Source organism: Ursus arctos, unplaced genomic scaffold (assembly GCF_023065955.2).
Source record: "Ursus arctos isolate Adak ecotype North America unplaced genomic scaffold, UrsArc2.0 scaffold_25, whole genome shotgun sequence".
NCBI classification, from domain to species: Eukaryota; Metazoa; Chordata; class Mammalia; order Carnivora; family Ursidae; genus Ursus; species Ursus arctos.
Genome location: NW_026622930.1, coordinates 11,031,004 through 11,057,805, shown reverse-complemented (window position 1 = coordinate 11,057,805; position 26,802 = coordinate 11,031,004). Strand labels below are relative to the sequence as shown.

Genomic DNA, 26,802 nt, shown 5'->3' with positions numbered 1-26,802 from the left:
GCTGCAGCCGCTCTCTCTCCCGAAGAGCACCCTGAGACTTTTATGTCCTAACTCTGCTGGTCAGAGGAGAGAAAACGGCCCGCCCAACAATGTGCCCCGCCCCGGGAATTCAACTCTTTCCTGCCTCAAAGGGTTTAAAAAAGATCAGACACCCCCTCCTCCCACCCCACGCAATGACCACGCCGTCACTGTTAGAGGTGGGCTACCTGACACGGAGGCCAAGCCACGTGTGTCCGTACCTTTCATGTAGGCCTCGATCTTCCGGATGAGCTCATACGACTTGGAGCGGTCGAGCAGGGTCCTGATGGCAGGAAGGGGGTCCAGGACAATGGTCTCAGGGTGCGCATCGATGTATTCCTGAAAGGAAAACACAACACTTCCGGTTGGAGGAGGGAGGCTGAGACAGAAACGAGGTTTTGGCGAGATTCCACCCCACGCGCCCTCATGGCACCCATCCCCGTCTCTTCCCTCCTTCCACCAGCCCTGACTTCGGTCTGGGACTTCACACTGTCTGGGGAGATTGCCTCCACGCTCTCGGCAGCACCAGGATCACATGACGCTGGTTACACCAATCAGCACCTTCCACCCTGGCCACTGGCTCAGAAGACGGCACGTGACCGGACTCGGTCCAATCAGATGCAGGCTCAGAGCTCTTGCTAGGAATGCGGGGACAAGACCATTCTCTCCCACACTGAGGAGACCGGGCAGCTGGGCGCAGTCACCCTGAGATCTGAGGGAGAGGCCTGACAAAGCCAAAACTGAGAAAGGGAGGCCAGAGTGAGAAAACACAGCTGAGAAAAGAAGCACAAGCAGGTTCCCGTCAGCTCGTTTGGCCCCCGGATAAAGCCTCGCCTAAAACCAGCTCTGCTGCCCGTGTAGATGATACTCAAAGAGTGTGGCCCAGCACCCTGCACGGATAAGGACTCTGGGGCGGGGCTTGCGAGAGCGGAAGGCAGGCTGGGATTCAGGAGAGGGTCGGTGTGGAAGGCAGGATGAGAAACCCGCCACAGGGCGGCCCCCTGGCCCTCAAGTGCCCCCTGCAACATGCTTCTTCCGGGTAGGCTGCAAACTCGCAAGCAGGACTGTGACCAAATCAGCATTTAAGGAAGTTACGATCTCCTTGGGGAAATAACGCTAAGGCACCTGGGGAACGAGAAACGACTGTCTCTAACAAAAGTCAACAAGAGACTGGGCAAAATGCTTCTAGGAAAGAAACACAAGGATCCTGGCCCTGCCACTCCCCACCTCTGTGACTACGGGAGCCCAAGCCACATCGGTGGGCCAGAGCAGCTCGGCAGGCAGACGCAATAAATGGGACCATCCCCCTGGCCCCAGAACACTGTGATTCTAAGAACAAAAATATGGAATGCTGGAGGAACAAGAGAGGGGCTCAGAGGAAAGGCTGGGTGGAAGGGAGGCCATTCACCAGCTGTTGTTATTGTGAGCTGAATTGCGTCCTCAACAGATCTGTTCAAGCCCTAAGCCCTGGTGCTTGTGAGTGTGACCTTATTTGGAAATGGTGTCTTTATAGATGGAAGCAAACTAAAATGAGGCCACACGGGATTAGGATGCACCCTAATCCATTGACTGGTGTCTTTAGGATGGGGGCAATCTGGACAGAGACACACACGGAGAAGGCCATCTGAAGACAGAGACAGTGACTCATGCCATGCCTGCCAAGGACCATGGCCACCCCCAGAAGGCAGGAAAGCAGCATGGGACAGATTCTCTCCCGGCACCGCCAGAAGGAACCTACCCTGCAGACACCTTGACTTCAGACCTCTGGCCTCCTTAACTGTGAGAGGAAAAAAGTCTCTGTTGTTTTAAGCCACCCAGTTTGTGGTATTTTGTCAGGGCCACCCCAGGGAATGAATACACCAGCTTAATTCATCCCCCTGCCCACCCAGTCTACAAGATCAGTCTGCAAGGTCAGCAAAGGCCAAGAAAAAAGCCACAATGCTTCTTTTCAAGTCAGCCTTATCAACAACAGGAAAGCTCCATTTGGAATTACTCTTTTTTTCAGTGAACCTATTTTGGTTCCTAGTAATCATTTTTAAGAGCTCTCAACACAAAGCCAGAGATTGATATCTCCTTCTCCTCTGAAATCTGCTCCCCCCTTGTGTTTCATACCAGAGTATCTGGTTTTGGGCTCATTTGTATCTTTTTCTTTGAATGTTTGAAAAAACTTCTCTGTTCCTAAGGGGTGGGCGGTACATGCCAGTGGGGAGCCCTTCTTCCCATCCTCACACCCACGAACTCTGTGGCACGGACACGCTCTCGGCCCCTCTCCCTGCACGCCCATCCTACAGACATAAACACAGAAAAGAAGCCACCCTCCTCCTCCTCCTGAGAGAGGCAGCCATCAGCAAGTCAGCTCAGTGCCTGGCCCACTTCCCTGCTTATACAGAAGCCTGGCAACTGATGTGGGCAAGCCCACGTTTGCCATCCACAGGGGCCACGGAGACAAGCTGCGAAGTGTCCTTAGGGAAGGTTTACCCAGAGCTGCCTTCAGGCCAGAGGCCCTGCCCAGCTCTCCTCTCTACAGCCTCAGCCTCGTGTAAGTGCCTGCATCTCTCCATGGCAGGCTCCCCATCAGCCTGTCAACACCCTCCCTCTGAACCAGGCCTACACTGCCACGAGAGCATGTCATCTGTGAGACACCAAGATTCCCACATACGTATGAAATCATATGACTGTCTTCATGTTAAAAGGTCATCCACACAACAAACTGCATGTCATTCAAGTGTCAGGGCATCGTGCAGAGTACTAAAGACACACGGATCAATGAAAGCCTTCCAGGCTTTGCCCTACTGGATCTAGAATCCTGGCCAACGAATTCATGTTCTGGGTTATGACCTGAGAGCACTGAACTGTCCCCACACCCCCTCCTCCTCCCTTCCCCCAACACGCCAGGAAGCAGCCTGGTGAAGAGGGAAGAGTGAGGACCCAGGACTCAAGAAACCCAGACTCCCACTGTTATCAATTCCCAGGGTCACTCTGGGCAGGCCACTTGGTTTCTCTGGGCCTCAGTTCCCTCATCGGTGACTTAAAAGCCTAAAGTGAAAAACAGAGGATCGGTGTTTACGGAGGCACCCTTCAGGGTCACACATGGGGACTAGAGCATTACAGATAACGGCACGCACACACACTTGCTGCCTTCCTTCAGAAAGGAGGCAGTATCAGAGATGCTCGCTTCGATGGGCTGGCCCAGCTCTCCCCCAGCAACTGAGTCCCCTAAAGTCCAGGCATGCTCCTCCCTCCCCCTCGAAAATCCCCCCCAGTCCCAAGAAGAGTATCCGAGTAGTTGCTGGATCTGGTTCCACTTTTATGCGTTAGGGCAGTGACCTTTAAAGAGAGAACTTCGAATCATTAAGACATGAATTTAAGCCAAACTCATGAGGGAAAGAAGTTAGAAGAAACCAAGGGGGAAAATATCTGACAAGCAGGCGCCAACAAGCTTTTGACCCGGGATGAAAGCATCCGTATTAACAGAAGAATTATTCCTAAACACGATCTCTTTTGGGACAAGGACAGGGAGGGCAAAGAAAGAGTTTTTCCAATCGCCCCGCTATCCACAAGTGGATTTCCTTCCAAGCCTTTCAGCTTATCTATTGTACCACAGGCCTCATGCATTTTTCACAAGACTCTTAGAATTACCAAACAAATTGCTGGAAGGGTGAGTGCCCTGTACCATTTTATCACCACTCAGAAGAAGAAAGGCCCAAACGGTCTCCATGGCAAATGGTAAACACATGTTCCGTTAGAGCGCCTGCCGCGTAACACCTACAAAGGGAGCCTGGACGTTAACAAGGGGGAGCCCGGCTTGAAGCAGACTGAAAAGGGGGTAGAGCAGAGACAGACAGCCCTGGTCAGAGGGCCAGGAGGAGGGCCAGAGAACGCAGACTGTTTGCTGAGGGGACAAAGGGGCAGAGGCCAGCCAGGTGCCCCCAGCCCCGAGGCCCAAGGGATGATGCCAAGAGGGACGCTGAGCCGTCTCTGCTGGGCTGGGGGAAGTTCATGTTTCCCCCACTGAGAATGTGAGCCAAATGAGAGGACCAGGATGACCACCACAGATATCATTTCCTCTGCAGTTCCATTTAGGGACAGGACTGAGCAGGGAGACGCAAGGGTTTGCTCACCTAACAGAAAATGCAGGCAGAAGTCCCAAGTTCAAATCCTGCCTCTTCCACTCATCCTATTGTCTGTGAAAAAGAAACTGCAATTTGTCTCTGAGAGTCTGTTTCCTGGTGTGCAAAATGTGCATTTTTTCTCTGAAGATTCATCTATCTATCAGAGAGAGAGAGAGCATGCACGCACACGAGTGGGGGGAGGGGGAGAGAGCAAGGGGGAGAATCTCAAGCAGACTCCCCGCTAAGCACGGACGCCTGACCCGAGGCTCGATCCACTGATCCTGAGATCATGACCTGAGCCAAAATCAAGAGTCGGACACTTAACTGACTGAGCCACCTAGGCACCCCTGCATTTTAAATAAAACCTATCTCAGGGAGCTGCTGTGGGCAACAAGATGTGAACGTGAAAGGAGTTGGTAGATAGAAAAACAAAGAGGATTCTCATGATTGGACAATATGTGGAGTCTTGGCACCAAACCTGACCCAAGGCCTCTGAGCTCATCCTGCCGTGCCCCATGCAGCAGCCTGTGGGGCAGGCCAGCCCTGCACCTGGGGTGAGCAACAGGGCTCTTCTAGCTGGGGTCAACCCTCCCGCTGATGCCCGGAGCACGATGCAATCCCCTAGCCCGTGGCAGCCCAGGCTGCAGGGCGCACCCCTATGGACAGGTCCTGGCAGAGCCCACAATGCCAGCGGCAGCCAGTCAGCCAGCTCCTTACAGGGGAGCGAGAGAAGTGCCCACGCCCGGTTCCCGCTCCCTCTATTCTCAGCGGTAGCGGACGTTCTGGCCGACTCCCAAAACACTGCAGGCCAATTTTTAGAAAGTGGTGATTCATTTTTGAGATGCATACTGAAATGATTTACAGATTAAATATGACGCGTGGAATTTGCTTCAAAGTAACCAGGCACAGGGGATGGTGAGAGAAGTAGGTGAGGCAGAGAGAAAACCAGGGTGGTCATTAAGTCGCTAACTCGTGAAGCTGGGTGGCAGTACGTGGGAAGGTGTTGCAGCATTCTCTCAAGTATTTTTAAATTTCCTGTAACAAAAAAAATTGGGGACAGAATGGAGGGAAGGGCTGAAGTAACCAGGTCCTCCCTTTCTTCAATCCCACACACCCCTAGTTGTGCCAGAGACCGATTCAAACACCAACACTATCTTTCCAGAAGGAGCAAGAGGCAGCCAGCCAGATGGGAAACACAGCGAGAGATTGATTATGGAAAAGATAATAAATAAAAATAATCATCACCATAATTTTTAAATAATAGCAGCCACCATTCACCTAGGACCGGCTGGCTACACGCGCACTGCTGGGAAAATATTTTTTTTAAGCACCATGTCCTTTAATATAAAAATCCTATGAGGTGAGAGCTCAAACTACAGACGTCTTAGGAGAAAGCACTGGAGTCCATCTTCACACTGTACCCTGAATCAGACAACGGTTCCTTAGATATGATACCAAAAGTAGAAAATAAAAAATAAACTATATCCTCGACATTAGGAGCTTTTGTGAGTCAAGGACACCACCCACCTCAGACCTGGCGCATAGCCTCACCTCATGGTACTCAGGACCCAGCCGCTAAAAGGCCACTAGCCAAGCACAGCCTAACCTCTAAGCTCCATGGCAGGATTGGGAAATTCAGGCCCAGTAGACTGTTCCAGAAATCTTCCCTGTAGTGGTAGGGAAACTGAGATAGAAGAAGCAGGACCACACAGAGCACCGGAAGCCCCTCTCCTCTCTAGGCCTCTTCCTCCTCTGTAAGGTGAAGGCCAATCCTGTGAAAAGGTTACAAGCATGGGAGCCAGAGGGGGTGAGACCCGGGGTAGAATCCTGCCTGCCCCGCGTGTGACTCTGCCTCCAAAAGCCTCAGTCCTCATCTGTAAAATGGAAGACGGGCATAGCTCCCACCTCGCACGATGTTTTAAAAGAAACAGGTTTATTGAGAGAGATTTCATAGACTATGCAGTCTACCCACTTAAAGCTTATAAGCCAGTGATTTTAATATGTTGACAGAGTTGTGTAACCATCAGCACAGTTAATTTTAGGACATTTTCATCACCTTAAAAAAAAAAAAAAGTCCCATACCTTTTAGTTATCAGGTTCATTTACCCACTCCCTCCAGCCCCAGGAAACTACTTTTTGTCTCTACAGACTTGCCTATTGTGGACATTTCATATGAATGGAATCAAATGCGGTCTTTTGGGACTGGCTTCTTTCACTTAGCGTAACGTTTTCAAGGTTCACCCGTGCTGTGACGCGCGGCTGAATAACATTCCACCGTGTGGATATACCGATTTGTTGATCTGTTCATCAGGTGACGGGTATCTGGTCTGTTTTCACCTTGGGGCTACTACGAATAACGCTACTATGAACATTTGTATACAAGTTTTGTGTGGACTAATGTTTTCATTCCCCTTGGATTATACACCAGATATTCTTGGGGTAAGAACGCGTAAGATCACAAAACTTCCCAGCTGCTCAAGCATGGATGTTTTAGGGAGCAATCATAGCAAGCCACCACGGTGTACAAATACACCGTTTTTCTGGCTTTCAAACGCTGCAATCACACAGAATGCTAGATTTGACTCTCAAAGCAATCTCTGTGGTCTACAGAGTAAACAACTATATTTTTATTCCCATTTTATAGATGAAAAAACCGAGTCTCCGAGAGGCAAAGTGACTAGCTCAAGGTCACACAACCAGCTGGGGCTTTGCCAGGACTCAAAACCACCCATTACAACGTCAACCCCAGGGCCTCTGCAGTGCACCTTGTCACCTACCCCAACAAGTTATGTGGCTACAGTGCTTTTAATTCCCAGAAAGTCTAAGGATCCATTTCGAACCTAAGTGCTGTATACAACTCAGTCGGGCAGGTCTAGAACAGGAAAGAGAAGACCTTGAAAATGTTACGCTAAGTGAAAGAAGCCAGTCCCAAAAGACCGCATTTGATTCCATTTATATGAAATGTCCAGAACAGGCAAGTCTGTAGACACAAAAAGGGGTTTCCTGGGGCTGGACGGAATGGGTGAACTGAAGCTGACAGCCTGGGGCCAGCAGTGGGGGGTTGTAAGTGAAGAGGCTGGGAGCTGCCCAGACCTCCCGCAGACTAAGCCGTCTCCACGGGGTCTCTGGGAGGCCAGCTATCTCAACAAGGGCTTCCTGAGTATTTGCACTTGTAGAGCAAACCTTATGCAAGCACTGCCCTGAGAGTGAGCCCCGCCTATGTTCTGGGACTCTCCATCTCCAGCGAGGTGGGACAGGAAGCGGCATGGTGAAGGCGAAAAAGGAGTCACATGCAGGGCTGGGCAAGCTAAGTGCCAGGTTCCCCTGCCAAGCATTCTGCACATTAACCTGAAGGCTGGAGGGAGAGGCAGAGAAGCTTTCTAGGAGAATTATAGGACTGAAGTAAATTCCAGAAAAATCCTGCTGGCCAGGAGCGGTGTGGGAGGACCAGGCTGGAAGCCATTCATGGAACAGGGATTTGAGAGCATTCAACTTGCTGGAGAAAGTTCATCTTCTAGTTGGGAATCAGCTTAGCTCCTTCCAGAGTCCCAGTTCCCCTTCTCCCAGGAAGAGGTCACGTGAGAGGACAGCGGGTCCTCACTGAGAGTGGAAAGAGAAAGAAGGGGCAGGGCCGGGGGGCCAAAGGCAGGGAAGGAGTGGGGAGCCCATGAGTGGCTCTAGGGAGCAGCTCCGCTCTTGGTGCTGGATACACGGTGTAGCTGGTTTGCAAAATTCATGAAGCTGCTCACTTATACGGACAGTTTTCTATGTGTGTAGTACCTTCAACGTATGAAAAAAAGGGGGGGGGGAACGAACGAAAGCACCGGACTACACAAATAGCAAGGACCGGCTCCAGTCCCCGCTCTGCAGTGTGGCCTGCCTTGCGCTTACCCTCCCCAGGACTCCAGCCTCACAGGTGGAGTAGATCAAGGATGGAAAAAGGGCCACCATCCACTACACCTCCCCAGGGCAATGGCAGCCATCACCACTTGGGGACCACAACAACCTTTTATGCTAACCCCAATGGGATGCAGAATCCCGATCATCGCTTGGTTCCCGAAATTAGGTTAGCACAGGCACTCAAGGCGAAGCCCACACACCAGGCACGGAACAAATGCTCCAGGCTGATTCCTAAGACCCCATGAGTCAGAGGCTGTGTGTTTCCGTTAGTGCTCAGTCGCCAAACAAATGCTGGGGAAGACCTGACATTTCTTCCCTTGTGGCTGTTAAAAATTACTCACCGGGCTTTTATGGGAAAAGAGGTAACCTTGGGCTTACTCAGCATAATCTCACTCCTGCTGACTCTTCCTGAGAGCACAACCCAAGCCCAGACCTTCCAGCTGATGGCCACAAAGGCTGGCCTTTGAACTAGCTCCTTTCCACACCAAGTGGTGGATGAAAGGCAGGAAGCTTCCAGTTCCTAAAGTCTTCACACTGTGATGGAGGTCCTGGCAAGACGCCAGGAGGAGTAGTTATTAATAATTACAGTAATAATAGTGATGATAGCAGCTAATTTTTCCCGAAGGCTCACCAAGTACTAGACGGTGTTGTATACACTTTCAGGAACGGACACACTTATTCCCCAGAACAACCCTATGCACTAGGTCCTAATAGCAGCCCCATTTGACAGACAGAGAAACTAAGGCTCCAAGCACCTCAATACCTAGCCCAGCCTCTCCCTGTGAGGAAGGAGCCAAGATGGCGCTTGATCCAGGCCATCTGGTTCCAGAGCCCTCGAGTTGGCAAAACAAGGCATGGGGAACCCTGGGGAAAGGAAAGGCATCTCAATTGTAGTTACAGCCAGAATTTCTTTTTTTTTTTTTTTAAGACTTTATTTATTTATTCGACAGAGATAGAGACAGCCAGCGAGAGAGGGAACACAAGCAGGGGGAGTGGGAGAGGAAGAAGCAGGCTCCTAGCAGAAGAGCCTGATGTGGGACTCGATCCCAGAACGCCGGGATCACTCCCTGAGCCGAAGGCAGATGCTTAACCGCTGTGCCACCCAGGCGCCCCACAGCCAGAATTTCTAATGTGCATTCTTTTAAAATTTATGTTATAGAAAGAAAAAAGTAGGTCTTTCTCATGGTCGGCCAACCCAAGCCTCGGCCGTGAAGCACACGGCGTTTAGTGCCAATACAAGGTAAAGCACCCAAAAAAATACGGCAGTTTGCAAGTTCCTTTCCCAGAAGCAGAGTCACAGATGGTTCGACCTTGCAAGACCTAAGGTCCCTTATACTCCAGCCGGTCTTTTCAGAAAGGAGAAAGAAGTAGGAACTAGCCGGGGGTCCCCTGGTGAAGGGGCAGAGATGAGACCGTGACTCCATCTGCTCCTTCTACCACCCCAGGGTCCACCCTGGTTCCCTCTGCTCCCAAAGGTCCCAAGGAGCAACCACAGTGGGCTAGAGTCTCTGCTTCTGTTCCCAAGCCTGGATCAAGACAAACTAACAACAACCAGAAGACAGCCACTCTTAGGAGAGTAAACAAATGGTATGACCAGATGCTAGAGCCCACAACAGCCTCTGGGATGAAAAGCCACATGGCACCAAAGGAAGGATATGTGTAGGATTTTCAGGGCCGGCGTGTGCTGGATGCACAAGATGCCTGCAGCGGACACCTGCCGAGTGCAGGAGTGGGACCGGCGGGAGGAAGACTAATAGATAAAACGGCGTCACAAGCAATCATACCTTCAAAGGCATGGTATGCTTCTGCAGAAAGCGAAACCCGTTCCTGGGAGATCAGCTCCACGTGAGGATGAGGTCATGAGCCACGCTGAGCAAAGCTTTCTGGGGAGGACAGCTAATGAATCCTCTGGGCAAACTACTGAAGCCATGAAATCAACCACTGTTCATGGACATGAAATCAACTGAAGCCAGGGCCAAATGTCTCGCAGGCAAAGCCTTCCTGGCACCACCCAGAATACCTGTCTGTTCATTACACCTTACAGAAAACCACAGACCACAGAGAGTCCTGAGGAATCCATGCTAGACCCAGGTGTCTTGGTGCAACAGAATGTACCAGGCAGCCAACCATGGAACTAGCTAAACCAAAGCACCCATGGCTATTCAAGAATCACAGGCCAGGCACCTGAAGACGTAGCCAGGTCTGGCATAGGGCTGGAACTAGAGATTCATGAAGCTAAACCTTGGGCCAAGAGAAGGTTGTGGCAGCATCCAATACATACCAGGGGCAGGACTGCCAAGTCCAGCTACACAGGATGCCATTCACAAAGTCTGCCACTGACACTGGAGGAGATAATGCTAAGTGAAATAAGTTAAGCAGAGAAAGACAACTATCATATGATTTCTCTCATCTATGGAACATAAGAACTGGGAAGATCGGTAGGGGAAGAAAGGGATAAAGAAAGGGGGGGTAATCAGAAGGGGGAATGAAGCATGAGAGACTATGGACTATGAGAAACAAACTGAGGGCCTCAGAGGGGAGGGGGGTGGGGGAATGGGATAGACCGGTGATGGGTAGTTAGGAGGGCACGTATTGCATGGTGCACTGGGTGTTATACGCAACTAATGAATCATCGAACTTTACATCGGAAACTGGGGATGTACTGTATGGTGACTAACATAATATAAAAAAAAATCATTAAAAAAAAATTTTTCTGGGAAATTATGTCCAAGTCTACCCAGACTTGGACATAAATTTGAAAGAAAAAAAATTAAACAATTTAAAAAATTTAAAAACTAGACAAAATAATAATAATCTGTCAACTATGCAAAGTGAACAAAATTAGGCATACTGTCATTAGGGAAATGCAAAACCAAAACTACAATGAGATATCACCACACACACATTAGGATGGCTACTATCAAAAAACATAACAAATATTGGTGAGGACATAGAAAAATTGGAATACTTGTACACTGTTAATAGGAATATAAAATGGTGTAGTCACTATGAAAAATAGTATGGTGGTTTCTCAAAAAATAAAAATAAAAATAAAAATAGAATTACCATCTGATCCAGCAAAAAACAAAACACCAAAGTCTGCCACTGAGCTGTGCAGTGCACAACCTATGTAACATTCCCTGACCATCAGCCAAGGCTTATGACTTCCAGGCACTGGCTGACCACCTCTTTCCACCCAGCAGCACCTGGCCGATCCCAATTCCAGCACAAGGACCCTAAGACACTGTGAAAGTTAAGGCAAAGGCAGTCAGGAAATTTGGGTTCAAGTCCTAACACAGCCATTAACTTTATGCGTACTTCTGAAAGCCACTTAAATCATTTTTATCTCGTTTTCTTACCTACAAAACAAGTAGGTTGGAATAACACATTTTTATAACATCCTTTCTGACTTTTAAGTCCTATAATTCTTGGATTCTGTGAAGTGATAAATGAATGAAAAAACCTCTTAGGGCCCTGGAGTCCGGGGCCTGCTGCCCTCAAGCATATGCACAGCGCAGTGACTGTGCAGAACCCAGTCTCGTTAGGACGGTGACACATGTGCCCACAACAGGAGAGGAAGAGACTGAGCAGGACAGGCACACAAACGACAGACGGCAAATGGCTCTGCGTCAGGAACAGACATCAGTTCACTAGCTCAAGCAAGACCACACATACCCGGACCGCCTTAAGGAGCCGTCGCTCAGACGACTCTCCAGTTCTTACAGACTCAGCCCTGGTGCGTGGAGGGCACCTCCTGACCCGCCACATCTCTAACTTTTCTAAAACAGCTCCGTGGGGAGAGCTGGGCTTCCATGTCCTCAGACACCTTGGTCTTCGTCAACCCTCATCTGTATTCTGGAGAGATCGCCAGCGTCTGAACACTCAGCTTGAGGCCTCCCAGAGAGCATGAGGCCACGAAGGGAGGGAGCCCCTGGAAAGTGTGCGTGTGCACGCGCGTGCATGTGTGTGTACCAGGGCGGGGGCACCTCTGCAGCTTCAGAGCGGCCGCATCCCGCCCACCCTCACCGGGGGCTCCTAAGTGCAGAGAGATGTAGGGGATGATGATGTTGCCATATGGGAACATGCAGGGGTGCAGGTCGGGGCACTAATCTAGCCATGGGGGGAGGGAAGTGGAAGGGGAAGAGAGAGGGTTTCCGGAGGCCAGTGTGGCTGAGCCACCAAGGGTCGCCGCCCTGGGCCACGAGAAGAACAGGCATTCCAGGCGGAGGGGACAGCACAAGCAAAGACATGGGGTGAGGGAGCCCGGCATGACTGGGCAGACGTAGGTCTCAAAGAGGAGCTTACGTAAGGCAGAAAGCAGGACAGACAGCTGCAGACACAGCAGCCAGGGAGTCTGGACGTGATCCTAAAGCAACAGGGGCCCGAGCCGAGGCATGGCGGGGCCAGCTTTGAGTTTTGCAGTGACCCGTCTATTGGCATGCAAGGCCCAGGGGCTGAACTTGGAAGGGACAGGCCTGAGCAGCGTGTCTGACACACAGCGGGCATTAGAAGCATGTGTGCCAGACTCTGCCATTCGGGAAGGACCAAGATACTGCCTGACCTTTGGCACAATTTGGCAAAGCCAGTGAAAGGAAAACTGATGCGCTCGGCCTCAGCCTAGCTGCTCTTCAGACCTGTTATTTAAACCCATGAGCTCAGGCTGGGGTGGTCAGGCCCCAACAGCACAGGGAGTTCAGAAGAGAAGGGCAAGGTATGAACACATGAGCACCAGACAGAAGCGAGGTGGCCTGGAGTCAAGGTCCAGGCAGGCTGCGTGCCTGGCACAGACGTTGCCCTCACCAGGGCCCTGAGCACCAGCAGCAAAAGTAACAGGACGAGGGGACCGCTAGGGGTGCACCCCCTCCCCAATACTCCAGAACTCCAGGCCAAATTAAACCGATGAGAGCAGCATCTCCAAAAGTGGTGGAACACGGACCAGCTCTAGCTTGGTAGGACTGTCACTGGTTCAACTTTCTGGCAAGAAACTGGGCACCAGCCAAAATTAAGAACACATAAACTCAGCATTTCTATTTCCAGGTATTTATCCCACAGAACTCCCCACGTGTGCACACAGATACGTGTACAAGGGCATTTCATCACTAAGGCATGTTCCAGAAACATCAGCAGAGAGCTGGGTAAGGGAAGGATTTAAGGCCAGTTAATGGAATACCACGTAGCCATCAAACAGAATGAGGCAGCCCGAAGGGCTGATGTGAAATCATTTCCAAGATCTGCTGTCGGAACAATGGCTTTGTGTGGGGACAGGAAGACCATCTTTGTTCACAGACACAGCAGCCTCTGAAAAGGCTCAAGGCCGTGGGGAACCGAGGGCTGTGCCCAAGACCGGAAGTGGCTGGCTGGGCAGCAGAGGTGGGGGGAGACTCCGACATGACCAAAATCAGTTAGTCAGGACTGCTGAGAGCCATGCACAGATGACACAGGGAAAGCCACGCCTAAGGAATCCACCAGAATCACAGTCCACGAGATGACAGTGATTCCCTGTCCCAGATGGGGCACGAGGTGGGAGAAACCCTAGAGCTTCGTGAAGGGTAGGCCAAGCTTCCACGGAGCAGAGCAGAATACCGGCAATAACCACCCCCACACCTGTCCCTGCTGCTGAACACAAGACAGAACAAGGGCTGTGAAGGGACAAGGAGAAGTCGGAGCACCCAGGCCCCAGCCTCCAGAAGGAGCTGTACAGACTCATACCACTGATGGGGCACAGGGGAACCCCTTTCCAGATGAGGGGAGGTGCTAAGACAGTGCCAGTGTGGGGCAGGGCTGGGCCTAAGCACCCCAAAGACAACAGGTTCTCCTGGGTGTGCGGCTCTGCATGCCCGCCTCAGGGTCCCTGCCTGTGGCCTGGATACCCTGAAGCCAGATGCCCCCATGACTGTCCGTCCACCTGGGTCATCTCCCCAGACGGTCTCGTGTCATGTGCCTTGTTCAGCCACCCAGTGAGGAGCCTGAGTCCGACAGTGTGGTCCCTCTGGCTGAGAAACTGTTGTTCACAGAGCAGACAGAAAAACCCACGAAGAAATGAGCTCCCACCAAAACGTAACCCCAAATGCTGAGGAAGAAAGGGCTGGAAGTAAACAGAATGCTCTGTTATTTAAGATGGCAAATGCCTTCTCCTGCCTTTCTCAGGCCCCCCATGGAACACAATCCCTCCCTCCCTGTCCCCAGCCTGCAGCACCAAACTTGTAAGTGCTTTCCATCTCCTGTCAGCAGGAGGCTGGCACCGTGCTGGTCCAGACTGTTCACCTGACCAATGTCACATGCCCTATCACAGCGCCACAGCCTTACTCCAGTCCTCCCCAGCCGGGAAAAGGCCCTTCAGGGCTGGGTGCTGGTCACAATGCACCGGCTCACAGGCCAACGCTAAACCAGGACAGACTAGCATCTCCGGGATCACTCTGGGGGGCTGGAAGGGGTCCCAGCAGTCACCGTCAGAGCTGGCAGCTAAGCAAAGTGAGGACCACACACTCCTTAAGCACCTGTCTTAACCCCCCTGTGCGCCCCCCCCATACACGCAGACCCCCATGGGCACTCCCCCTCCATGCGAGCATCCCCATACACACACCCTTCCCCACACACCGATGGAGTGAGCTGTGGAGCCGCCCCTGCCCTCGGGCCACTTCCCAGGATCAGGCCACAGGCCTGCTTGGCCTGCCCCACCCACCACCCTCACCCAGCCCTTCAGCCAGAGTTGAACTCTCAGTTCCCAGAACAAGCCGAGGCCTCCCCAGGGCCCGCAGACTCCCCCGGGCTTTGCTGGGTGTGCAAGTGTTACTCACAGAACTCAGGGTGCCCACACTGCTCTCAGCCGGGGGGAGAGGAGTCACTGGGGACCAGGGTAGGGTTTGCAGTGTGCTGAACTCTGGAAAAACCAGGGGCCGCTCTAGCCAGAGATGCCTGGGCCCCTCACCTCTGCGCTCAGCGCCCCGAGCCGCACCCCCCCGCATTCCTAGCTGCCAGCACAGGCTCCAGCTGGCGTACCACACATGCACACACACACACCTTACACCCCCTGGCAGTGACCCCTGGTGCTAAAGACGATTGACATCCCCCGGCACTCCAGCCCTGCTCTAACCCGCAGCCATCAGGCATGCCCACTTCCCCCTCTCCACCCCCCCCCACCTCCCCACCTCCTTATTCAGGGTCCTCGGACCTCTGGGCCCGTCCTGCCAAAGGGCCTGGTAGACGCTGCCCCCTGGCCGGCTCCACGATCTCCCCTCCATCAACAGGACTTTTAGGCCTCAGGCTCAAATGTGAACTCCTCAGAGAGGCTGCAGGATGAGGTGGTAAGAACTTCCCTGTTACCACAAGCCTTGATTTTTCTTCTTCTAGAACTTAACCGTTAACCAGAGACTTACTTTTTTCCTCTACTCGTTTGAGTTTTGTGTGCATTCCCTCCCTCCCACCCCCGCCATACACACACAAATACAATTGTGCAGGGGGCAGGGGCTGAGGCTACCTGATCTGTCTTATTGATTACTTTATCTGCAGTCTTTGAAGATTCCTGGCCCACAGTAAGTGCTCAATTAAGACTTGCTGAATGAATAACGTAACAGATCTTCGATGATCTTCGAGACCAATGAACAGACTGAGAGACATGGGCCAGGTCAGGGGCTGGAAGCCAGGGGATGTGGGAAGTGAGAGGCCAAAAACAGTGGGTGGGGACCCCAGCAGCACGGGGCAAGCAAGGAGGGGCTCAGGGAGGTCCTCGTGCCTCGGAGGACCGAGGTCAGCAGAGGCCAGCTTGGCTGGTGAGCAGCTTTGTGATTTACCACACGAAGGCAAAAGAAACCACAATGGCTTTACCGTGAGCATGCAGCCCACAGGGGAAACACGGAAGCAAGTCAGGAAGTCATGGCCCCAGAACAGACCAGGAGAAGAATGGAAGAAGGTGACCTTTCTGTTGCAGGTGTTACTGAAATAAGAGCCCAGGAGACTTCAGACCTCCTGGTCTGAGATCCCAATCTCCAAAACCCAGCTACTGAATCCAATGAGGCTTCCATATCCACGCTTTTAAAACAGGAGGGCTTCACTTACCCATGGAAGCCCTGAGAGCCACTGTGCTCTGAGAAAGGCAGGGGTCTCAACCAGGGGCGAATTTGCCCCTCCAGAAGCCATTCAGCAATGTCGAGAGGCATTTTTGGTTGTCACGACTGAGGGTGGTGTCACCGGCGCTTAGTGGGTGGAGGCCAGAGATGTTGCTGAACATTGTACGATGCACGGGACAGCCCCACAACATAGAATCATCCAGCCCAACACGTCAACAGTCCGGAGCTAGGGAACCCTGAAATCATGTGCATGAAAGTTCTTTCTTCAACCCTGGAAAATTTTATTATTAATAAACGTTAGTACTTCTAAGACCCAACGTACCTCAAACCCTGTGCCGTAAAACCCTGACGGTCCACACACACTGATTGTCCACACGCTGTGTGCGGGGTCAGAGCTCAGGCTTCCAGGGCAGCCGGCCTCTCCCACTGCACCACCCAGGGCTGTGTGAAGTCCAGCTCTGCGGGGGGCTGGAAACAGGGTCATAAAGTCATGGGTCTGCCTGGGGGGGCCAGTCTTCCTCTCTCCGCAGGAAAGGCCCTGCAGACGGCTGATGGCACTCAATGGCACCAGCATCCCCCGGGGAGAAAGAATGATTCACCACCGCGGCCTGATCTGGGCACACAATGGGAAGATTGTGCAGCCATCTCCACTACCGGGGGGAGTGGCCTTGTCACCCGGGCCAGGAGTCACGAAGAGGCTGACCTCATGGCCACTCCAGGACACCTCGGAGGCCAGGGTCACCAGCGAGGCCCAGTTCCGCCTCCCCTGGCGTCTGTGGGCTGCTGTTCATCACAGTGCGGTCCCAGCTGTGTCAGCAGCAATCCCGGACGGTGACCTCTTTTCTCAGGTGACCCTGAATTGCCAGCCCTCACCCCGCCTGCAAGGGTCTGTAGCTGCCAGCCAGAGCTGCTCTGAGGCATACTTGGGAAAGCATGAGCTGCAGTCCTGCCTCCGTCCTGCTCTAACTGAGCAACCCCAGGCGAGCGCCTTAACTTCCTTGGGCCTGCTTCCTTACCTGAAAAATGGGGAAGTAATTCCATTTTCCCAGGGACTGACCTCCGCACAAAATGAGATAAGAGATGTGGCGTGCCCAAAGCCCAGGAGGCCCGCTGGGACTCGCTCGGGAAGCCGCGGCCTGGTGCAGGGCTCCACGGAGACCACCCGAATCCCTCACTGGCACCACCAGCCAGGAAGCCCACATGCCACTAAGCTCTGCTCCCAAATAGAAACTCACTTAATTTTTGTTAGGTTTAGATGTTATCTCCCGAATCGTGTTAGAAGGGCCCATAGCAACAAAATCGTGTTTCTTCTGCTTCCACCCCATCCCTCCAGCGTGTGGCACAGAGCCCTGGGCTGGCGGCCACCCAGTAAACATCTGAGGTTGACGGGGTTTGAGCCAACGCAGCTGTGAAAATCATCTCTGAGCCCCAGGGGTCGGGGGGCAGAGCAGAGCCGTGGTCCCAGAGCTGATCACTGCTGCTCACGGCAACCGCCTTTTGGCCTGGGACACCGCAGCTCTCAGTGCCCCCATCCCACACTGCCATCCTGGCACGTTCCCGGGGCGACAGGCGGGGCCCCTGAGGTCCTGGTGAGGTGAGTGGTGAGAGGCAGAGCCGGGCACAGTACCTAAGTCCCCTGACCTCCACCCAGCCCTGCCTCTGAAGTCAGCGCACATTTCCGCTCCTGGCACAGAGGACACCTGCAATTTGGGGACATTTTCATAATCACCGCCTCGCTGACTACAATCACGACTGAGAACTCTTAGGTGGGCTGTGACGAGTAATCACAGTGCTAATCACATAAACTAAGAGCCAGAGAGCACTTTGTGGGGTCCTCCTTCTGCCTGTCTGCAGCCACTCTGTCACCCCAGTTCCCAGACGTACAACAGGGCCCAGCCCACTCTCCAATGACAGGGGCCACAGGGTAAAACTAAGCCTGTGCCGGGCTTTTGGAGCGCCTTGTTACTGCAGCGTGGTCGAGCCCATCCTGACAGATTGGAGCGGGAAGGGCCTCGAAAGCCGTCCCCTCCGATGTCGGAGGAAACTGGAGTCTGCAGCTGGACTGGGAGGCAGGGGCAGGTCACACACGGGCCAGGACTGGCGGAGGCCCTGCCTGGGCTCCAGGATCGACAAGTCCACATGCCCAGTGCTCCGAGCAGCCAGCTCGGTGAGCACACTCGGTCCTCCCACAGCCCTGGGAGGCAGGGACGCCGGCTGCCCCAATTTTTATAGGTAAGGGAACTGAAGCACAGTGGAAATGAAAAGACGTTCCCAAGGCCAGCCAGAGAGAAGTGGTGGGGAGAGCTTTGGACCCAGGCAACAGGCTCTGACGTCAGCATTCCTAACCACTGTGCTCTGGGGGACGGGAGACCCAAGGAGGAAGAAGGCGAATCTGCGGGCTCCAGACCTCTACACGTAAGCTGTAAGGAGGGCTGCGGGCAAGATACACAAATGACCAATAAGCCCCCGAACAGATGCCTGCCATCATCAGCCGTCAGGGAAATTTACATCAAAACCCCAAGACGCCACTTCACACCCACCGGGAGGGCTAAAATCGAAGTCAGAGTAAGGGCTGGCGAGGACGTGGGGACACTGAAACCTTTATGCACTGTGGGTGGGGATGCAAAACAGTGCCACGCGAGGAAAACCAGGCTGGTGGTCCCGTAACCACAGAAACAGCTACCACGTGACCCAGCAGTGCCCCCCCCCTGCGTGTATTCCCACAAGGAATGAGAACGTGTATATAAAACCTTATAGAAAGGTTCTTTTTTTTTTTTTTTTTTAAGGCGGGGGGCGCCTGGGTGGCTCAGTCGGTTGAGTGTCTGCCTTTGGCTCAGGTCATGATCTGAGGGTCCTGGATCGAGTCCCACATCATGCTCCCTGCCCAGTGGGGAGTTTGCTTCTCCCTCTCCCTCTGCCCCTCCCCCTGCTCATGCTCTCCCTCTCTCTCTCTGAAATAAATCTTTTTTTTTCTTAAAGATTTTATTTATTCATTCGACAAAGAGAGACAGCCAGCGAGAGAGGGAACACAAGCAGGGGGAGTGGGAGAGGAAGAAGCAGGCTCCCAGCGGAAGAGCCTGACGTGGGGGCTCAAACCCAGAACGCCGGGATCACGCCCTGAGCCGAAGGCAGACGCTTAACGACTGAGCCACCCAGGTGCCCCTGAAATAAATCTTTAAAACAGAGAGAGAGAGAGAAAGAGAAAGAGAGAGGGGGCAGAGGGAGAGACAGAATCTTAAGCAGACTCCATGCCCAGCATGGAGCCCGACACGGGGCTCAAGCTCACAACCTTGAGATCACGACCTGAGTGGAAATCAGGAGTCAGACACTTCACCTGCTGAGCCACACAGGTGCCCCAGCAGCGTCACTCTTGATGGTCAGAACATGGGAACATCAGCTAATGACCACACACACAGTGTGGTTATCCAAATGGAGCGTGACTCAGCCATCGAAAGGAAGGAAGCACCAGTTCACACTAGGCTGTGGAAGAGCCTCGAACACCTCACGCTAAGCGAGAGAAGCAAGTCATAGAAGCCCAGTACGACACGATTCCACTCATACAAAAGTCCAGAATAGGGAAAGCCAGAGAGACAGTGGTGGTTGCTTAGGGCCAGCAAGGGAGGTGACAGTTAAAGATGCAGGGTTTTTTGGGGGGTGACGAAAATGTCCTAAAATGGACTGCACGGACACACTAAAGCCCATCAGATTGTACACTTTAAATGAGGGAATGGTACGGTACGGTGAGCTCCACTCAATAAGCCTGTTTTTTAAGCTAAGGGCTGGAGGATGGGGAGCCGGGCTCCTGAAGGCTGATTCACAGAGCTGTTTTCTTTCAGGTAAAACCAATGTGCAAAGTGTGCGTTCTCTGCCGGCATCCACAAGGTGAGGAAGAAGCTCCCTTCCTAGATGCATTTCATGCAATCAGACGGCTGGCTGGGACCCAACAGGTGAGTGGGGCATTGCCCCGCGGGGGCCTATGGGTGCCAGCCTGTCACAGCTGAGGGATCCCAGGGTCACTGGGACGAGGATGGGAGCACGGCCGAGCCCCCAGGGGCATGAGCTCTCTGTTCGCTGCAGAAATTGCCAGGCTCCAATGACTATGTCCTCACTACTCAGAGTTCATCTTGCCTTGGCAATGGCCCCCTCCTGAGCACGGCCTCTCTCATGCCAGTGAAATCTGATCTTATTTCACCCCTGGCCTGCAGGATAAAGTCCAAGCTCCACAGCCTGGCAGGAAAAAGCCCTCTCTCTCCAACCTGCTCGTCCTGCAGTTCCCCACCTCCCGGAGGCATCCCCACACGCACCCAACAGGCAGCACCATCCGCCTCATGAACCCTCGTGTGCTGCTTCCAACCGCCCCCCCCCCCGGAGCCATGTGCTCCCTCCTCTGCCCCACCAGGGTGCCCTGCACCAAGCCAGCACCAACAATGCTCTTTCCCTGCACAAACACATGGGCACAATTCCTATGTAGCAGGAACCACGTGCGGCAATGGGGATCCCGGGTGAGTTTGACGCGGATGCGATCTCTGCCCCCGTGCAGCTAACCCCCAGACAGACAGACAGCAGCAGCCACTAGAGCATCCTGCATTTCCCAAGGGAGGGAAGGAAAAGCAGAAAGTTAGGAGGGCCTGGGATGGTGGGTGTGTTCTTAGCGAGATCTCCAGGGAAGTCTCCCTGAGGGAGGGGCACCTGAATGGAGAGCCGGGAGTGAAGACCTAGCACAGGGACAGCGGGGGCAAAGGCACTGAGGTGGGCGGGAGGACAGAGCTTGAGGGATGGTGGGCCAAGGTGAGGATGTGGGGGGAGGCCATGGCCAGATCACACAGGCCTCAGGGGTCTGGTTCAAGACTGAATGAAGTCTTTGTTATCGCTGCAAAGAGATGGCACAGAACGGTCTGACGCCAGGACAGGTAGTGATCAGGTCTGCATTTGCCCTAACTCATCACTCTGGGGGCTGTGGGGGCAGTTGCTGGTTTCCCCATCGGCCTCCCCTCGGGGCTAGGTCCTCACCGAGTGTCTGTGGAACACTTAACAATGCTCCAGCTGATCAAGATAGGGTAAGAGGGGTCAGCTTAGACTCAAACCCCCTTCCTCCAAGCTCCTTCAGGCAAAGCCCCGGGAAGATCCGCCTAGACAGCTCCACATGCCCCATAGAACACAATCACTGTAACCCTTCTGGGCGATTCTGGGGCTGGAAGGGGCCGCAGAAAGAGGACTCCCTCTTGACCCCTCCTCACAGGTTGCCCTGGATATCACAGTGAGAAGGTTCTCCTTGCTACCCTGGGGAACAGGTCCAAAGGCCAGGGCACCCCCTGAGCATGGGGACAGGGACTCTCCCGCCACCCCAGGCCCATCGCCCACATGGGCAGGGCCCCCTCAGGTCTGTTCAGTGATAGATGATTCTCGGGCAGAGCCACGGCGGCACCAGGCTGCTGGCTCCACATGAACCCTGGTGCAGAAAAACAACTGAATCATCCTGATGATTCTCCAAGCAAAGCTCTCTTGGGGCCAATATTTTAAAAAGGCTTGGGGGGGGTGGTTTCTATGGCAACCAGCTTTAGTGATCTGCAATGAACCCCAGGCCCACACCCTCCAACCTGTCCTCAAAGGCAGCCAGGAAAAAAACATAACCTCTCAGCTCGGAGAATTCCTTCCCATCCCAGGCTAGAGGCTTCATGGAAGCATCCCAGGTGCAGAACGCATGAGGCTGTCAGGAGGACCTCAGAGACACCTCCTCCTCAGCTCACTTCTCCTGGGACCTGAATACGGCATCTGGAGAAGGCCCTTCAAGAGGAGCCCCTTCTGGGCCAAACCATCTTATTGTTTGCTTATTCACAACCAGCAGCAGAAAGGCCAGCTCCCCAAACCCTGGGCTCTGCCTCCCTGCTAGTGACCCTGTGGTCCCCACCCACCCAAGCCAACGTCTCTTTGTTAAAGTCTTGCATGAATACTAAAACAAGAATCTGAAAATAAGGGGCGTGACCAAGGTCAAGTTTATCTGGTCTGGCTCTGAACCCTCTAGCAGAGTGGGTGACCAGGTCAGCGCTGAAAGCGCAGGAGGAAGGCCCGAGTGTAGCCGAGCGGGCCTCTCCCCTGGCCCTCGCCCGGCATCCCTCGGTCCTTCTCTTCGCCAGCCCCCGCCTGTCTCCTCTCTTCCTGGGGCCTCTGGAAAGCTCAGCCTGTCACCCTTTTCCCCAAAGGATTGTTTTCTTCACAAAGGAGGAAATGTCCCAGCCTTATCAGATATCCGGCTTCAAGCTCGAGCACAGAGTGCAGTGAAAATTTATCCCCAAAATACCAAGGCTGGAAGGTTACACTGAGGTCACCTCAGTCATCCGAGGGCCGGCCGAGTGTGCATGCCCTGGCTGGGATAGACTCCAGAGACCCAGGCAAGACTTCCCTGGGAAATGCACGCGGTGGCTGAAACCCTGAAGCCCCACGTCCCCACATCCCCCTGCCGTGTTCTCTCTCTGTAACCTTGTCCTCTACCGAGACCGGAACACAGGGACCCAGTCCTCCTTCACTGTTCAGCCACCACCTGCCCTGGGCTGTGGGCGGTGTGTGTGTTTACAGGAAGTGAGGGACGGGAATCCCCCCAGGGGCTGGTCATTCCTTAACTCCCAGGGCACTGGGGCTGGCTGGGGGCTACCAACCTTGACACAGGAGAACAGCAGCAACACAAGTAATAGCCACACTGAAGTCCTAGCAGCAGGAGCAGAGTGTCGGCACGCTCAGCAAACATTAGGCACCTCTACACATACACACGTTTACTTCTCATGGCAACCGGGCCATCCTAAGGACTAGGAACTATCGGCATCCCCATTTTACAGAAGAGGAAACTAAGGCTCATGGAGGTCACATGATTGAAGTGATCTTGACCTTCTCCGAGGCACCGCAAGCAGCAGTTCATAGGCATGACACTGTGTGCCCCGACCAACGTTTTGTACGAGGTTTTCCTGGTCCTGATACCATTTTACTAACAAGAAAAGGGAGTCTCGGGGCGCCTGGGTGGCACAGCGGTTGGGCGTCTGCCTTCGGCTCAGGGCGTGATCCCGGCGTTATGGGATCGAGCTCCACATCAGGCTCCTCCGCTATGAGCCTGCTTCTTTCTCTCCCACTCCCCCTGCCTGTGTTCCCTCTCTCGCTGGCTGTCTCTATCTCTGTCAAATAAATAAATAAAATCTTTAAAAGAAAAAAAAAAGAAAAAGAAAAGGGAGTCTCAGCAAGGTCACGGAAGAGCCTGAACGCACCTTTCCCATGGCCTCCTGCCCTACGAAAGCACGAGGGGTTCAGGCCATGGGCAAGGCAAAGGCCCTGGAGGACGCGACATGGGGATGGCACCCACTCCCCCCGCCAAGGCAGGGAGGCCACCAGCAGGGCCATGAGCAGGCCACAAATGCTTCTGGGCTGCTTGCACAGGGGACGAGGGAATCCATGGCAGGGTTGGCCAAGGCGGGGGGGCGGGGGGGGGCAGGGAGCCATGGGGAAGCAAGCAAGGGAGACTGAGGTCACGACCCCGGGCATATGGGGAAAAGAAAATGCTGTCAGCAGGAGGGCTACTGTGTGGCCCAGGAGGCTCAGGAGAGTCCCGTCTGTGCAGATACAGAAGGACAGAATGTCAAATCTCCAATTATCACACGCTGAAAAGCCCGCTCAAGCACCCCTCGCACCAGGAAGGCCCTCCACGTTGGCTACATTTGCACCGATAACATGACTTCGTCTTTCACAGGGATGAATCACGTTCTTGTCCACAAGAGAGTAAACACTGGGCAAGTCAGTGGGGGCAAAGGCAGCACCTCCCAAGGTGGAGGGTGGGTCACTGTGGGGTCAAGACCGGGGGCGGGAGGAGGGGTATGGGACAGGGAGGAGGGAACAGCCAACAGACTCAGTCCGTGCTCAGAGACAAGCACACAGGGCTCAAAGCAACGAGCACAGACAGGGGGTTCTCCACCAAGGCACCAAGGGGAGCTGGTAAGGCTGTTCTACTTCAACGGCCCCTGGGGGTCCTTTCTCAACCCAAGGCAGGAGGGTTCCAGCCCTGGTGTCAACTCCGAACCAGTGACGGGGACTGTGTGCGCTGCGGGCGTGGAGGCCACATCTGGACGCAGCGGTGCTCTGATCAGTAGAGCACGTCTACACAGGCAGAGAGCAGAGGGCGTGCCAACCCCGCCCTGGCTGGATCCCCCTGGACACCCGAGGAGACTGAGGCCCCGGCAGGGAAGTGCCTACCCACAGGCCCGTGTCTTGGGAGCAGCACAACCATGACCCTGGCCTACACGGCAAGACAGCCACTACAGCTCTAGAAAGGCGCAGAGCCGTTCTCGGGCCTTCCCTCCTCACCGTCCTCGCTCACCTGGAACCTGTGCACCAGCTCCAGGGACTGGCTGTCGTTCTGGTCGGCTTCGAGGATGACATCGGTCAGCTTGTGGATGATGACGTCCAGGGGGCCCTGTTCCTCAATCGGCCGGCTAAGGTTCAGCTGCCAGGGCGGGGGGGGGGGGGGGGGACACAGAGAGAAAGAACAACTTCAGCACTTGAACCACTGCCCCGCTGTCTCCCCCACCCCCACCCCTGCATGTCCCTGCAGCACTGGGAAGTGGGCGGGAGGAAGGCTGGCGCTCATGGGAAATACAAACGGGACAAGGGGCACAAACCCACGAAGATTCTAGAACTCCTCCAGGGCAGGCCCCGTGTCTGTATTTCTGTCCCCGAGCCCCATGCTACCCCGGATACAGAAGGCACACAGGTGGAACCTAGGCATCTACCGGGTCGGCGAGCGTCACTGTGAAATCGCTGTATGGAGAAAACAGCTACTGGACGTGGCCATCTGCTCAAAGACCAAGGTTTTTCAGGTCGGGAAGCCAGGGCTCTGTGAGGTGAAGCCAAATGACTGAAGTCACACAGCCAGGTCTAAACTGAGATCTAGGCAGAGGCTCTTGGCACGGAACGACACGGTCTCAGCAGAGCTGTGATCTTCACGCACCAGAGAGGCATTGCTTTGAGAGACCGACAGCTCGCACCTCACACTGAAATCAGGGCTTATCACAGACGCTGGGAGGGAGTGCGGGGCGGCCTGGACCCCGCGAGGCTCTATCTTTTCAAGAACACAGGGTTAGGAAGATCGCATCCCAAGGGAGCCAGAGTGGCCCGGCTGACAGACCGCCGGCATCACCTGACCCCAAGACACGAGCACCTGCCAACAGCCGGCGGCCCGACACCATGCTTCCTGACCCGCCAGATGTCTGCCACCCGGCACACGGCCACCACCACCTGCAAGGCCAGTCCCCGGAGGCAGCGGCGCCAGCCTGGCACCTGGCTGACCCCCCGGGTGGCCTCAGCAGAGGCCAGAGACAGCCACCAGCCCCACCCCCACGCGCTTCCCCATGCTCCCTCCAGGATTGCAGGCTGTTTCAAAGCTGCTAGTAAAGAAATCACAATGACAGCTACGAATGTTCGCTCTGGGTAGGCATCATGCTAGAAACCAAGTTTTTACTTTCCATGATGAGAAGTGATTTTACAAATGAGAGTGGGGAATACGGAACCCCACCCCACCCCCACCCAGCACCTGACTATGAGAAAGTGGCGGCGCTCAGATGCAGATCTGAAGCCGTGCTTGTCATCCAGTGCTCCCACCCCCATTCCCGAGCCCCTCTGGGCCCTGGGAGGCTGTCCTCTAGGGCCACAACCACCTGGCCACCCGGTCCTCTGGCTTCTGACCGAGAAGTCAATGGAGGCACCCGAGAAGATGGGAGAAAGAGGGAGCGAGACATCCGGTGTCTGTTCCCACCATCCTGACACCCCCGCCCTATTTCTAACAGCAGACACAGCCCCCATCAAGCAGGCAGCCTGTCTCCCAAGACCTCCGCTGTCTCCAGGGCTCCCATACCACCTCCCCGCCCCCGTCCCCTCGGGCCTGGGGTGGCGACAGTTTGCCACTCTGTGGGGGCTGCACCACATCTCGCTGGCTGCTTTGACCCAGCTGGAACCTTCTCATTCTCTCTCTCAGTTAAACTCTTCTCTTGTCAAACCTTCCGAAAGTACCAGCTCTTTCCTGGTGGTATCTTTTTTTTTTTTTTTTGCCTGCCAGAAAAGATGTTAAGGGATTTCCCCTATCAACAACAACAACAACAACAACAAATCCCACGGACTTCACAATAATACCTAAGGAGCGTCTTGCCACCCCATGGTGACTAGCCTGCATAAAACCCAAAACAAAAGTCGGACTCGCTGAGAAGCCGGCCATTCCTTCTAGGGCTCCTGGATGGGGAAAGGAAGCAGCACTTGTATCACTACAGCAAGCCCAGGAGCTGCGGGTGACATTCTCACTGTCACAGACCAGCACACCAAGAGCCCGGGGAAGAAAAGTCACCGGGCCAGGCCTTGCGGTTGGGAAGTGGCCCAGCTGGGGCCTGGATGGAGGCCCGAGAGCAAAACCTGCGGGCTGAGCCTGCAGCTGGGCCGAAAGGTGTCCGGGGCCTGGGAACCAGCCTGGCTCCTCACCCCCCTGGGCCTTGGTTTCCCCTTCGACACACACAAGAACTTGCGAGGACCCTTCTGGTTCTGCCTGTGGATTCGGTATTACATTCTCATTCAAACCCACTTCCCAGGAAAACAAAACAAAACCAGAAACAGAATTTGAAGGAAGGGGAGCTAACCCAGTGGGAAGTGGTAACCTGGGCCAAGAAGAGCAAACTCTCAAAAGATAC

At 54.1% G+C, this 26,802-nt stretch overlaps 1 protein-coding gene across 3 annotated transcripts in view; it reads right to left on the bottom strand.

Annotated features, from left to right (window-relative positions):
* The window catches only part of ITPK1 (inositol-tetrakisphosphate 1-kinase), a 169,795-nt gene that overhangs the window by 49,132 nt on the left and 93,861 nt on the right, over nucleotides 1-26,802 (bottom strand). For all 3 annotated transcript variants that reach the window (XM_026515415.3, XM_026515418.3, XM_057318549.1), the window contains 2 exons: nucleotides 24,450-24,575; nucleotides 240-357 (listed from right to left, as the gene is read on the bottom strand). In XM_026515415.3, coding sequence (XP_026371200.1) covers nucleotides 240-357; nucleotides 24,450-24,575 — 244 coding nt within the window. The remainder of the gene's footprint in view (nucleotides 1-239; nucleotides 358-24,449; nucleotides 24,576-26,802) is intronic.